This window comes from Festucalex cinctus, chromosome 5 (assembly GCF_051991245.1).
Source record: "Festucalex cinctus isolate MCC-2025b chromosome 5, RoL_Fcin_1.0, whole genome shotgun sequence".
Lineage (NCBI taxonomy): Eukaryota > Metazoa > Chordata > Actinopteri > Syngnathiformes > Syngnathidae > Festucalex > Festucalex cinctus.
The window spans coordinates 9,482,687-9,496,314 of record NC_135415.1 but is presented as its reverse complement, the minus strand read 5'-3'; the positions used below and the strand labels follow the sequence as shown (position 1 = coordinate 9,496,314).

At 38.5% G+C, this 13,628-nt stretch overlaps 1 protein-coding gene across 7 annotated transcripts in view; it reads left to right on the top strand.

The window, feature by feature from the left end:
- Positions 1-13,628, top strand: part of osbp2b (oxysterol binding protein 2b) — a 55,738-nt gene that overhangs the window by 12,444 nt on the left and 29,666 nt on the right. For 3 of the 7 annotated variants that reach the window (XM_077520840.1, XM_077520841.1, XM_077520839.1), the window contains exon 2: positions 1,822-2,030. In XM_077520840.1, coding sequence (XP_077376966.1) covers positions 1,822-2,030 — 209 coding nt within the window. Of the gene's footprint in view, positions 1-1,821; positions 2,031-4,449; positions 4,561-8,087; positions 8,738-8,912; positions 8,933-9,018; positions 9,120-13,628 lie in introns of those variants that run through there. The other 4 variants (XM_077520844.1, XM_077520842.1, XM_077520843.1 and 1 more) reach the window with 4 other exon arrangements.

Genomic DNA, 13,628 nt, shown 5'->3' with positions numbered 1-13,628 from the left:
ATTTATTATTATGTTCAAAATTACTTACAAAATTACTCTAATCTTTCTTTTGGTAGGTTCCATGTTTTTTTTTTTTTTATAGCAATCGAACAAAATATTCTGTGGTCCTTGCAAAATCAGTCAAAATTCAGGAAAAACAGCTGGGAGCGAAGAGACTTGCTTCAGTGAAGTGGCTGAGTTAATTGACCATAATTGTGTTTATTATTATGAATACTTCAATGAGCTCTTTGTTGGATGTAACTTATCGCAATTTAAAATCAAACAGAGGCTAACGTTACAGGGCCACATTGAGCTAAGTTACTACAGCAGTGCTAAGGTGCAATGACAAATGTTTGTAATTAGCCCAGGGCCAGTATGGCACTGTTAACGTAGAACTCTCTCATATCCTCACGTAGAAGCATTTAAATAAGTAGGATCTGCTCCGCTCAAGCACACACGTGCTGAAACCTGACTTATTTTTGTTGTGCATATTATGTTGTGGCACTAGCAGTATTTTTTTCATCTGTTAGTTTGTGCTGTTTCCATTTCTATATTTCCTACAGCAAAGTCAGACTGGCAATTTTTATTTTCTCTAGTTTATATTCTGCCCTCAATAAGTGTGTAGTGTTTAATTCAGCAAATAGCTAACGGTTTTCTAAATGGAAGGCAACATGTTCTCATTTCAAGCCGATCATTCGCCGTTATTGTTCATTAGAAGTACTTTTAACACAATTTACGGCCATTATCAATAGCCTATCCGTAGTCTGCTAGGTTAATGCTAACATACAATGAGAAACGTCATTGGCTAACAGATTTGAGCTCACTTATTGCTGCCATTTTAGCCATAAAACAACTCTTACTTTCCCTTTAATTGGCAGTGCTATCCATACAGTAGCACATACAAATTGAACTCCCATTAATGCTCACAATTGCTGCTCTTGAGGAAGTGTTATCTTTATTTATTTATTTATTTATTTATTTATTTTATTTATTTTTTCAAGTTTGCTGACTGTCTACTTCTTGACACCATCAATCAACTTTACCTGTGTCGACTTTCAGCGTCAGGTTAAGGCGTGCACACCAGAGGTGACCTCACTAGATGTGTCATAAATGTGATTTGGTCCTTTATAATATGTAAAACTATTGAATTATTGTTTATTTTTTTTCTATTTTCTAATGCTAGAGGTGTAGGCACATAAAGGAAAAGCTTTTGCTTCTGCCTACACTCTTGGGTTGTATATTTATGTATGGATTTATTTATTTATTTTTTTAAACTACGTTGGATTTGTTTTAATTTAATTTTAACCTAATACATTTTCATTCACTCATTTGTGGAAAACGAAAACAGTTCATTTTTTTTAATTTTGATTTAGTGGGTGTGGCTATTGTATTTGCTTGCAAGATTTTATAGTACGCTAGGCCCCTCCCTATTTGAGGATCGATTCATATATTGAGCCCTCCCACCCCCCTTTGGAATATCTACTCAGCTATTCAACCAAAACTCACCTGCCTGTGAGTTTTTTTCCCTCTGTATTGCTGAGATGCCACAAGATGAAACCAAAGGCTGTGGCTAATAGAAAAGTAATTGGTGTCAAGGAAGTATTGTTGAAGTAATAAATCTCGACTAGGGCTGTCACTTATGAATCTTTTTGCCCTAAAGATTATTCCATTGATTATTCCCTCTATATGTTGTATTTAAATTACTATTCACAAAGTGTTTCTATTTGTTCAGATTTGAAGTGTTTTCCAGAGACTAGTCATCGATGACCCACTAAATGGTGGAGCATGCACAAAATATTTCTTATCCTAACTTGCCTTTCCATATTTATACTCTTTTTGCAGGACACAGGCGGAAATGGCACACACATGTCGTGGGACAATCAATCTGGCCACCGCTCACATCGACACAGAGGATGCCTGCAATATAGTCCTGAGCAGCAGTGGCCGCACATACCACCTGAAAGCTAGTACTGAAGTGGAGCGGCAGCGATGGATCACAGCCCTCGAGTTGGCTAAAGCTAAAGCCATCCGCATGATGAATGACCAGTCTGGTGAGTGTGCAGGAGGTTACTTATTTGGAGAAAGTGGCGCATCGCTGAATAAACTTAAGCCATTTTTCCATCACACTTTTTTGGAATCACTTTTAAGCACCTTCTCTGATATGGTTCTAAAACGCAACTCAGCGCTGTGATGTCACTGTCATTTGATTGGCTGACAGATGTAGGTGCCCGTAAGTATAAGTATTAGTATTAAGTATTTGTATATACTTTGTGGACTAATATCAACATAGATAGTTAATAGACTTTTGACCTCCTTTGTGCCCTACTGCTTGAAATTCAGCGGAGGTAATGTTTCCATTCACGCCCTCTTTTTCTTTCACACCATTGGCATTCTAACATGAGCCAGGAGAGGGCAGCCAAGTATCCTTGCTGCTTTTGGAGAACAAAGCAGAGGACCCGGCAGCATTGACAACAGAGCATTGTCCTCTCCAAGGGCATGCATGCTTGGCCTGTGTTGATGGTCAGAGGCTGTGGGAAAAGCTGTGGAAGAAAGGCAATCCTTTTCCTCCACTTTTCTTCCTGGCTGCATCCCAAAGCTTCTTTCTCACTAAGAAGAAGCTGATCGACTGAGGGAGGCTAAATATTTCTCTGCCCCCCAATTTAAAAGTCAGAGCACTAAATATAGACTGGCAATGCAGTACCAGTAAATATAAGGGATGGGCTTTGCATGTCAGAATATGTTGTTAAATAATAATAATAATTATGAGCCTTTTATAAGCTTTATTTGTGTATTCCATTTCAATTGTTGCATGACAAATGACAAGCAATTTGTCAAAGGAGGATGATAGGAAATTCAATAAGAAGATGAGATTCGAATATGAATGAAATATCTGTTCAGGCTGGTGGTTGGGTGTGCACAGTGGGTGACTTTGTTGTAAGCGCTTATCAGAATCAGGCATTCATCGGGCTCAGAGAGAAAATCCCTTTCTTCACGACTGGCCAAAAACACTTCAGTGACAAGGTACCTTTGTTCATCAACCGCCCCCTTTTCATTAGGAACAAAGAATTGCTATTGATTGTTAATATTTGCAAATATTTACTACATCCTGTGTATGAATCCTGATCTAAGGCACCACAATTTTGCTTTTATGGGACATCTCATCCTTTTTGTGTAATCTTAAAGTTGAGTCAACCTTCTCTGTAAACACTAATTTTATACTGTACCTGTAAGTCTTCATTCTCATTTATGTGTACAAACCTTCCAACATTGTGAGGGTTTATACAGCAGATGGCACTGTTCATTCAGTATGAAGTGAACTGCCCCTTCACCTCAGTGTTGGTCCTTGAGGAAGTTAGATGTTGAATGTGTGTTATAATCAGAGATGGGTAGAGTAGCCAAACTAAGAGCACTATTACTTTAGAATAATATTATTCAAATATTTTTCAAATACAATTAAAAAGGTATTACTTCCAAAAATTAGTTAATGGAACTCGACTCAAATTTTATTCATTGAGCATTAAAGTAGTAGTAATAATAATAATAATAATACTAATAATACTAATAATAATAATAATAATAAACTGTTGCTGGAACAAAATGCTGCACATAAAGATTTGAAAGTGTTAAGTGAGCAATCTCTTCAATTACTTAACTTAAAAAATGTGAAATAAGAATTTACAAATTGAAATCTTGCCCAACAATATGACTTTAATACAACTCTGCCACAATAAATGCATTGTCTTCAATTAACTTTAAATGTGAAAGACTCACCAGATACGGCAATTTGATTATATTGAAGTTGGAAAGGGGGATTTGGATTCAGCCACATTTTCATCAATGCTGTCATCTGTTCAAAAACAATGCAAGTTCTTCCAACTTGCGTCATTCTCTTCATTGCTATGCATACATTGTTGATTGTTTTTCTTCCTGCTCCGTTTTAATGGATTTGCATTCACGTGTTGCTGTTGTCCTACTGGTTTTATTCCAGAGAGCGTTCCATTTTGCAAACAGACCAAGATAAGCTCTTGTATGTAAATTTAATTTGTCTAGGCTGAAATGTCAATATTTGTAGGAAGACACAGATGACAGCGCATGACATTGCAGTTATTTCTCATAGTCCATTTGGTCATTTGTGATGAAGCTGTTAGTTACATGCTTCGCTTTACCATTCCATACTTACCCGTCAAGAATTTTTCATTTTGTATGTTGGTACAGTATTCTAAATATCGGTGCTGAATCCATTTTTGTGGAGCATCTTTTTACTGGTGCCCTCTCCGTGGTCCTGAATCTGAGACAATGTGAAGAAAGCTCAGAAACACCTTCATCATGCTTTTTGCTCGCCTTTTTCCTCCCCTCTTTCCCTTTTCCAACGTCACCCCTCCACACTCCCACCACCCCCACATTCTCTCCCATACTCGCTCCTTTTCATTCGCCTTCTTACTCTGTCTGGTTTTCCCGCCTCCTCCTGGTACCCGCGTCTCTCTTTAGCGAGCACTTCGCTTTGTTTTCTGGTGTTTTTGGAGAGGGTGTTTTTTTTTTTTTTGTGTCTAACTTTTGAATCGAAAGAGTCTGTCTGCTCTTGTAAGTATATTGCTCATCTTTCCTTGTTGTCTTCTTGTGCATGTTGTGTATGGTGTGTTTGTGTATGAGTACAGGAGCTAATGTCTATCCTATAAGTAGCTGATATTAATCCATCTATTATTTCCATTATTACACGACAGGTATTTTTCTTTCCTTTGATTAACAAGTCAAATTGAAATGCTTATAATTTATTCAAATAATTTCATCTGGTCTAATAGACCTGTATAAGGAAAACTGCACTTACATTGTAATCAATTTGCAGCTGCCCCATTTACATATTAGCTGTAGAATCTGTCATGCACTGTCCTACTTTCTTCCCCTATTTGAGAGGTGATGTTCCAAAATTGTAGTTGGCAAGATTACCATGTTGTTTGTCTTGTGATGTCAGTACTTGCGTAGTTGCACCTGGAAGTTGATTTACTACAAGTAGATCATATTCAGTGAATGTTCTTGATACCAGATGACATTACGTGCATATCAACATTGCATCATATCAAACAATATGGCAAGATGTAACTATCTCTTCAAATAGTAAATATACACAGTGGCAAACAAACAGCCAGAAACATTTTTTCTGTATACAGTCGCATACTCGCTCATGGTTTTGCACACACAGATTGACATATTTGCCATTTTTTTTCCCCCAATTTTTTTTTTTTTTTTTACGATTTCTTTCATAATTTAGTCCCCCCCTAGATTTATTGTCATCCCCCTATGTTTTGTGGAAAACATATACTGAATGTTTATCAGCATTTTGTTATTTTGAATATTTCAATGGGCATCAATTATGGGCGGAATTTTGTTATTCTCGTTCCATATCCCCCACAAATAGCAGATGTCACTGTACAGTACAATATTCCTTCTGCTGTGTCTTGTATATAAACCTATAGAATAATTGTCTTTCTTGCTACAACATGGATGATGCCAAGCTATCTATTTCATTGAATGGTATTAGAAATACTTTCCTCATCTATCATTGAGTGTTCATTCAGCTCAGTTTAAATACATAATTGTCTTTCAACCGTCTCTCTCTGAACTATATAGCTGTCAGGAGACTTTTCTACTGGATTCCAAGAGTCTGTCGCTGTCAGTAACTGATAAGTAAGCAGACATATGACTTGATGACTGGATTCATCCAGTTTTGAGATTCAACTGAACAGTAATTTTATTCCATTGTGCCGTTTTATATAGCAATATGAAGTATTTGCTTCTGATTTCATCGAGTTGAATTACCTATGCTACTGCTAGTTTGCACAGGAAGCAATTGGTTCTCAAGTGTTTCATGTAGACTTTATTTTTGACTTCTTTTTACAGTGTTTGATTTTTAGCCTTTCAGGTTCTTTGTGTTAGTGGACTCTAGCCATCTAAAAGCAGTGGAGCATAAAGGTTTGTTTTTTTCTTCTTCTTCCCCGCTATGGATCAATGCCAATTGTACATCGCCGTCTCCTATAATTGGCTGAGGTGAATAGCTCAAACTTTCGAAAATGTCAGCTTCTCTTTGGTTTAATTTCTGAACTGTGGAGGTTCATCTCCTCAACTTCAGCCATTTGTCTGGTTTTAATGAGCTCAATACTTTCTCTCTCAGGCTGTGGGGATGCTTTGTGTTCCTGCGTCTTAATGCAGTAAGTGGCTTAATGAGACAGTTGGCTCTTGGTTTAGTTCCTCTTCTCGACCCGCTTTTAACTAAATCTCCCTTGGAGCAAATAAACAGGGAAATGTTAAGACCTGTTTAACATTGACATTTACAAAGAATGCTATGCATCGTTTCCAGGGTGTACCAATTCCAGTCCTCGTGGTCCGGAGTCCTGCAGGTTTTAGATGTTTGCGCCGATCAACACACCTGATGCTAAAGACCCCTGATTTAGACTATATTATTATTATTAGGGATGTTCGATCCCATTTTTTTTTCAGACCGACACCATTACCGATACCAACTGCCGATACCAGTAGTACATTTTGACAAATAAAAAAATCACTAAAAAATATTTTTAAACAAATATATTTCCTTTAATTTTGACAAAAAAAACAGCACAGTCACTCTTCAATAGTCTTAACGCTCAAAATAAAACACAAAAATGCTCTTTTAGTTTTTTTTTTTCGCCCATCCCAAATTATTATTATTATTATTATTATTATTATTATTATTATTATTATTATTATTATTATTATTATTTACAATCCAGCAAATCTTCCTTGTCAGCAGTTCTTACCTCACTTTCCACCCATAAAAGCACCACATTTATTTTACATTTTAATTTTTAATTTGACAGCATAAAGACCTCACAATGGCAGGTCGTATAGTCTTGGCATATAATGGATATATATAATGCCTTGCCTCCAATATATGAATCATGGTCCCATGTTAGGCTAGAATGATCATTGTGGAACTGTTGGAATGATCTTACTGAATACTCTAAAATTCAGCTCAAGGGTGTGACAGTCAGGGTTATAGTTTTTAATTTTCATTTTAATTAGTTTTTATTTCGTTTACAGTTTTTTTTTCATTTAGCTAGTGTTATTAGTTTTCATGGTGGTTCTGTTAGTTTTTTTTTTTTTTAATTTTTGTTAGTTTAGTATTAGTTTAAGTTTTTTTCTTTTCTTTTTTTTATTTATTTTTTTTTTTTTATGTATGACTTGTTTGCAATATGGCGGCACGGTAGTCGAGTGGTTAGCACGTCCGCTTCCCAGTTCTGAGGTCTCCGGTTCGAGTCCAGGCTCGGACCTTCCTGGGTGGAGTTTGCATGTTCTCCCCGTGCCTGCATGGGTCTTCTCCGGGTACTCCGGTCTGCTCCCACATTCCAAAGACATACATGGCAGGTTAATTGGGCGCTCCGAATTGTCCCTAGGTGTGCGTGTGAGTGTGGATGGTTGTTCGTCTCTGTGTGCCCTGCGATTGGCTGGCAACCAGTCCAGGGTGTCCCCCGCCTACTGCCCAGAGCCAGCTGAGATAGGCGCCAGCACCCCCCGCGACCCTTGTGAGGAATAAGCGGTCAAGAAAATGGATGGATGGATGGATGTTTGCAATATTTAAAAAAACAACCATGGGAGCGACGTCATCTGAAGGTGCTTTTCTATTGGCTGCTGCTAGATGACGCCACTTCTGTGTGACACACTTTAAAACTCCTTATTCCGGTTAATATCAAAATAAATCTACTTTAAATCTACTTAAAATTATCCCCAAAGGCTCATGCATTAAGTTAATTACCAAAGACTAAAACGAAAGACATTTTTGCTATAATTCTAGTTAGTTTTGTAAACGTAAAATGTAGTTTCAGCTAGTGTTCTTTTATTTATTTTTATTTTTTTTTAATATTTCCGTTTTTATTTTATTTCGTTCACGCAATTGTTTTTTGAATTATAGTTTTACGTTTTTCTTTGTTAGTTTTAGTTAACTAAAATAACCTTGGGCACCTTGTTTGTACAATAACAATGACTTCAGTAAGGTGAAAATGTGACATTGAGCTTCTTGTTGGAACTAGAAAAGATTCTCAGAAAGGCTAGGAGAAGAGAGGGAAAGAATGGCCTGTTTGATATCTTTGGACATTTCACTGTGACTTAACATTTCCTATTATAATCTGATACTTAGGTTGTTTTTGAAGCATCGCAGCCTAACTTAATAGCATGCCATTTAGCTTTCCAGAAATAGCTGACTTTTGCTGTCAGCAGCAGACAGACAGGGATGGCGGGGAGGCGGGAGGGCTGTGCATTCTGGTCTCCGTTGAGTAGATCACTGTTGGCCGGCCTGACCAGTCCTGTCTCCTCTCTGCTTCAACTCCCTCCCTCCTCCCTCCCTCTCCAATCTGCACTGCAATGAGAGAAGTGCGTGGAGGGGAATTGAAAATGTGCAAGGCTTTGTGGATGTGTGTGGCGTATGTGTTTCCGGAAGCAAAGCAGGAGAGGGGATGGGAATGACTGGAAGGAGCGTCTACGTTCCTTCCCCACATCCTCGGGGCGGCACCGTACGTATGTCCGTGAATATGCATGTGTGTGCGCGTACGCTGCAATGCTGACTGGAAAAAGTGGCCGCCTCAGCCCCCCCCTCCGCTCTGTGATGCGTCTCGAGGAGCGTGGAGCTGAATCGGGGCCGCGCAGAGTGGGATGAAGGGCCGGAGATGCTGGGAGCCGAGAAGCGTCCGCTCCCTCTGTGCCTCGGGCTGCTTGAGTAAACTCAACCAGGGTCAGTACCGCTCCGGCTAAAGCTTTGGCCAGGAAACGCGGAGCTGTCACACTCCTCTCCATCTGTCAAATCAAAAACCTTCCGCATCATGCTATCTGAGTTTTCCCAATCAGCCGTCATCCATCCATCTCCTTCTGGCATCTGACACCAAGGATGCTTGGAATTCGACAGCCTCCCACAATGCAGCAAATGCAGGTATATGCTGTAATAGGAAAAGAGGCAGCTTGTCCTGCCGTTTGCCCTTCTCACTGCATGTTGTGCTCATCTCTTTCTGTCTTCCTTCCATGCTGTTTAAACTCCCACTTCCTCTCTCTTCTTTGCGCCTGCTCCACTTTCCATTCGCATGTGGGGAAGAGCTGGAGGCTGCATGCCGGCCTAGCAGGTGTGTTGTGTCTGAAAGTTACAGTATTTATTTATTTTTTTAAGAATTTGTTGCACAATATCTCTGGTTCTAATTTATGTAGACTTCAGATAAGTCTAGTGCTGTTACTATCGAATATTTTTAGAATCGATTAATCTATCGATTATTCAATCGATTAATCGACTAATCAGACTCGTTTTAATTTTGCATTCAAGTGTATTGCAAAGCATTTTTTTTTACCTGATTATTGTTTATTCCGACTGATGTACTATGTTACCGGTTCAGTCATTGTTTCCAAAGTAGACCTGTCAACGATTACATTTTTTAATCAGATTAATCACACTTTAGAATTTTGATTAATCACAATTAAAAAGGATTTTTCATCAATATTTGTTTGCCCACCAAATTTAAAGAGTACCTATTCTGTATTAATTTTTTCGACATTTAATGTTACGAGGACATCTTCAAATTTGTTTTTATCCATTGCACACGGCTCATCCTCCTCTTCTTTTACTCAGTTAATTATTTGCATAACTTAAAATGGGAAAAAAAGGACCCCAGTAGTTTGACATGAACAAATATTCTGAATGTCACACGCAAACATTTATGAAATGCTTTACTTTAATGCATGCGGTTACGTTTATTGCTCAAACACAACCTGTGCTCTCAGCTAAAGGATCATCTTAATTGTGTGATTAATCTGCGTTAATACATGATTAATGCGATAATTTTTTGTGATTAATTAGTTAACGCTTTAACTTTTGACAGCACTATTCCAAAGTAAGAACAGATGTTGATAATTATCTTGTTTTGATTAAACAGAATATAATCAGTAATATAGTCTTTTTTTTTTTTTTCATGAAAGAGTACAGAAATCAGTGAACAATTACTATTATGCTGAAATCAGAGAATTTGGACAAACGATTACTCAATTATTAAATAGTTGTTGATTAATTTGATAATCGGTTACTTGCTGCTTAATCGATTAATTTTGACAGCTCTAGCTAAATCATTAGGCTTCTACCAAGAAAAGTTAGTTACCATACTTTTTCTTTCCCTTGCTCTTACTTGAGATATCCTTTTCTTGCCTCTGGCAGTGTTGGGTGATTTTCTGTTGAGCAGCTGTGCTCTTATGCCTTGGGCTTTCTGCCCCTCTTGCTGTTGTTTGTTCATTCAAATGAGTTTGACTTTGGCACCGCAGATGGGATTGTTTTAAGGCCTTACACTGTCAGCTTCAGCACTCACTCCTCCATATTGAAGGTAACTCAAAACAATGAGTCATCCAATATATTTCCACCACAAACATTAGTCATTGCGGCACGTTTTCACCTTCTATAACATCAAAAAAGAATCTAATAGTACCCAGTGTTGCATGTACTTCTGCAAATGCTGAAATGTTAACAAAAATGTGGGGGGAAGCATGGCAGTGGTGTTTTTGTGTCTGATACAAGCTGCAGTCTCTCCAATCAGCAGAGTGTACTCTGACAAGAATAGGGCTAGAGTTGCCAAGTAGTGTTTTTTTTATAGTAAGGCAATACACAGCCACACAACAGTTGTGCAATATAAACATTCATGTCATTATGTCATTATCTATTTTATTTTTTTACAATATATTTTACTTGCTGTTGACTGAAAATGACATCACAGTTCCTCAGGTAACGACCAATCACGGCTTACCCGTTTTCTGAAGCTGAGCCGTGATTGGTCGTTACCTGAGCAACTGTGATGTCATTTTCTGTTGAGAGCAAGTGGAAAAATGGCCGCCCCCAGAGATGAGTTGGGTTTTGGTACTTAACTCATAGGCCACCACAAACACAATATTAAACAGAATTCTGTATATATACTGGCACATACAACACATTATGGTAAAGAACATTTTTGGGTGGACTTCCCCTTTAATGTGAACAAGATTAGCAGGAACTTGTATTTACACTCAAAATCCATCCATCCATCCATCCATCCATCCATCCATCCATCCATCCATCCATCCATCCATCCATCCATTTTCTTGACCGCTTATTCCTCACAAGGGTCGCGGGGGGTGCTGGCACCTATCTCAGCTGGCTGTGGGCAGTAGGCGGGGGACACCCTGGACCGGTTGCCAACCAATCGCAGGGCACACAGAGACGAACAACCATCCACACTCACAAGCACACATAGGGACAATTCAGAGCATTACACTCAAAATCACATCTTAAATATTTACTGTAGCAGCTATTGTATGTCACTGTCATTTTGGCTGGAATTTCAGACAGATACGCAGAATAATGCAGAACTGACAATATGACTCAAAAGTGTGACGGCTACTGACCGCATGTGAACCTCAGTGATTGGGTTCGTTGTGCTATTAGCATAAGACGTGCACGAAATACAGTTTTTTTTTTTAAATAACATTATAAGGGCCTGATAACTTTAACTCTCAGGCCGAGTGCATTTATGAGTAGAAGTATCATGAAAGGTCTGTTGGCACGCTTGTGGCTGTACGATTTTGCATTGGATGCTCACTTCCTGTTGTAGTATGTAGAGTCCATCATTTTAAAATGTGCAGATATTAATGGGCATACTTAAAGAGTGCTTAGAGGCTACCAGTACTATCTGCAGTGATCTCTGCCCTGGTTTTGATGGCCTACATTATGACTCATTATCTTGTAGCACTGACACCAGGCTACTTAGAGTGTGATGAATCTTCATCTTGCCGTGTTATTGGGTCACTGACTCTTGGTTCACAATCTCACTAAATTGTTTTCCATTTTCATCAATGGTATCCGGTATGAGACAGTAACAGGAGATGACAGGAGAGTTGCTGAAATGTTCCAGTACGTACACATGTTAAAGAAGTAAAATGCGCATCCAATAATTACTTTAACACTAATACAAGAAGGGCTTGCTTTAATCAAAACAAAATGTGCTTAATTCTGTATATTAAACTTTCTTTACTTTTGAGCCTGTTCTTGAGGAAGATGAGCATAATAAGCATAACAAGTCTGTTTAACGTTGGTAGTAGAGTTGCAGAGCGTGCAACAAGACATCAGTGATAAGAGAGGGAAGGCCACCTCACTAGTTTAGTAATTAATTCTGGATAATTTAAGTGGTTGAAATATGTTTTGATTTTTTTTTTCATATGTTGGTTTGATATTTCCATATATAAAAATTACTGAACTTGGCAACACATTTGTTTCATTTGTTTTTATAACGACAATCTCAACTTTTGTCTGGTTTCTGTGTTTACAAAATACTTTACAGTTTACACTATGTATATATTTTGAAATAATTTTATATTGTTTGTACTTGAAGAATTTTGTATGTGTCAAGTTTTGAGGCGTGGTTGTGGACCCAAATGCAAATAAGCGGGGCGAGGAGGCAGAGGTGGCGTAAGAACGGAATTTAATTAAACCAAAACAAAAGCAAAATCCAAAAGGTAAGCAAAACAAGACATTGGGAAAACAACAAGGCAAGACACCAGCGCCATAACAGGGTGAAAACAATGAATCGACGCGGACAGCAGGGAGACAAGAAACTAAATCAGGGTTCCCGCAGGGTCTTAAAAAAAAAAAAAAAAAAGTCTAAAATTCAGAAAGTTAAATTTTAGGCCTAAAATGTCTTTAAAAAACAGCCATATTTTCAGCCGATGTCTAAAATTTAATTTGCCCAAGTCTTAAAATTATTACATCCTCTCCTTATATTCCGAGAAGTGTCTGCTCTGTAGAAAGAACAAAAAATGTGCGTGTTGCGTTGTTTCTAGTATTTGCGTGCTCAAAGTGAAGGAGACATTTGAGGGGGTGCGTTTGCATTGCAGTTCAATGTAGTTCGGGCGGGCAGGAGTGAAGGTACGTGGGGCGGTGCAAATGAGATGTTTGGTGAGATGTGACGCGCCGTGGCTTGTTTTACCGCGAGATACGACAACAGGAGGGGCATGAATTATCGTTGTTGCTGTTTGCGGGCATCCCGAGCTCAGCATGTCAAGCTAACACTACCGGGACAAAAACAAACAAACGGGCAGTTGTGGTGAACGACGAACTTGGCAGACCTGGGTTGGTATGTATTCACTTTTTTGTTTTTGTTACATTTGTTGAACTGTGTACCAAAACAACAGAAGACATCACTATTGATGTTAGCCAAAGCATATAAGCACAGTGGTGGCCAGTTAATTGCGATGCTGAAACGTTTTTTTCTGAGAGGACTTTTGCCATACCTAATGTAAGTAGGCTGCGATAAGTGAAGCAAAGCAAAGCCCTTATCTCCGGTGTGTGCGAATGTCAATGAAGCGGCCGCGCACATGTTTTTTTTTCATTTCTTTTATTTAATCAGGCAAGAAACTCATTGAAAGTAACAATCGCTAATCCAAGAGTGATCTGATCACAGGCTTACAAAGCCCCTTCACTATTTGTGTGAATGTAACATTGTTAATTAGGTGGCTCTGTACTCCACTACCGGTAACCGTACATTTCAAGTTTACGTTCCCGACTTTGCGCCAAGATATTGCAGTTAGCTTGTTTGAACGGGGAGTGTGGACAATTATTTTTAGCTAGT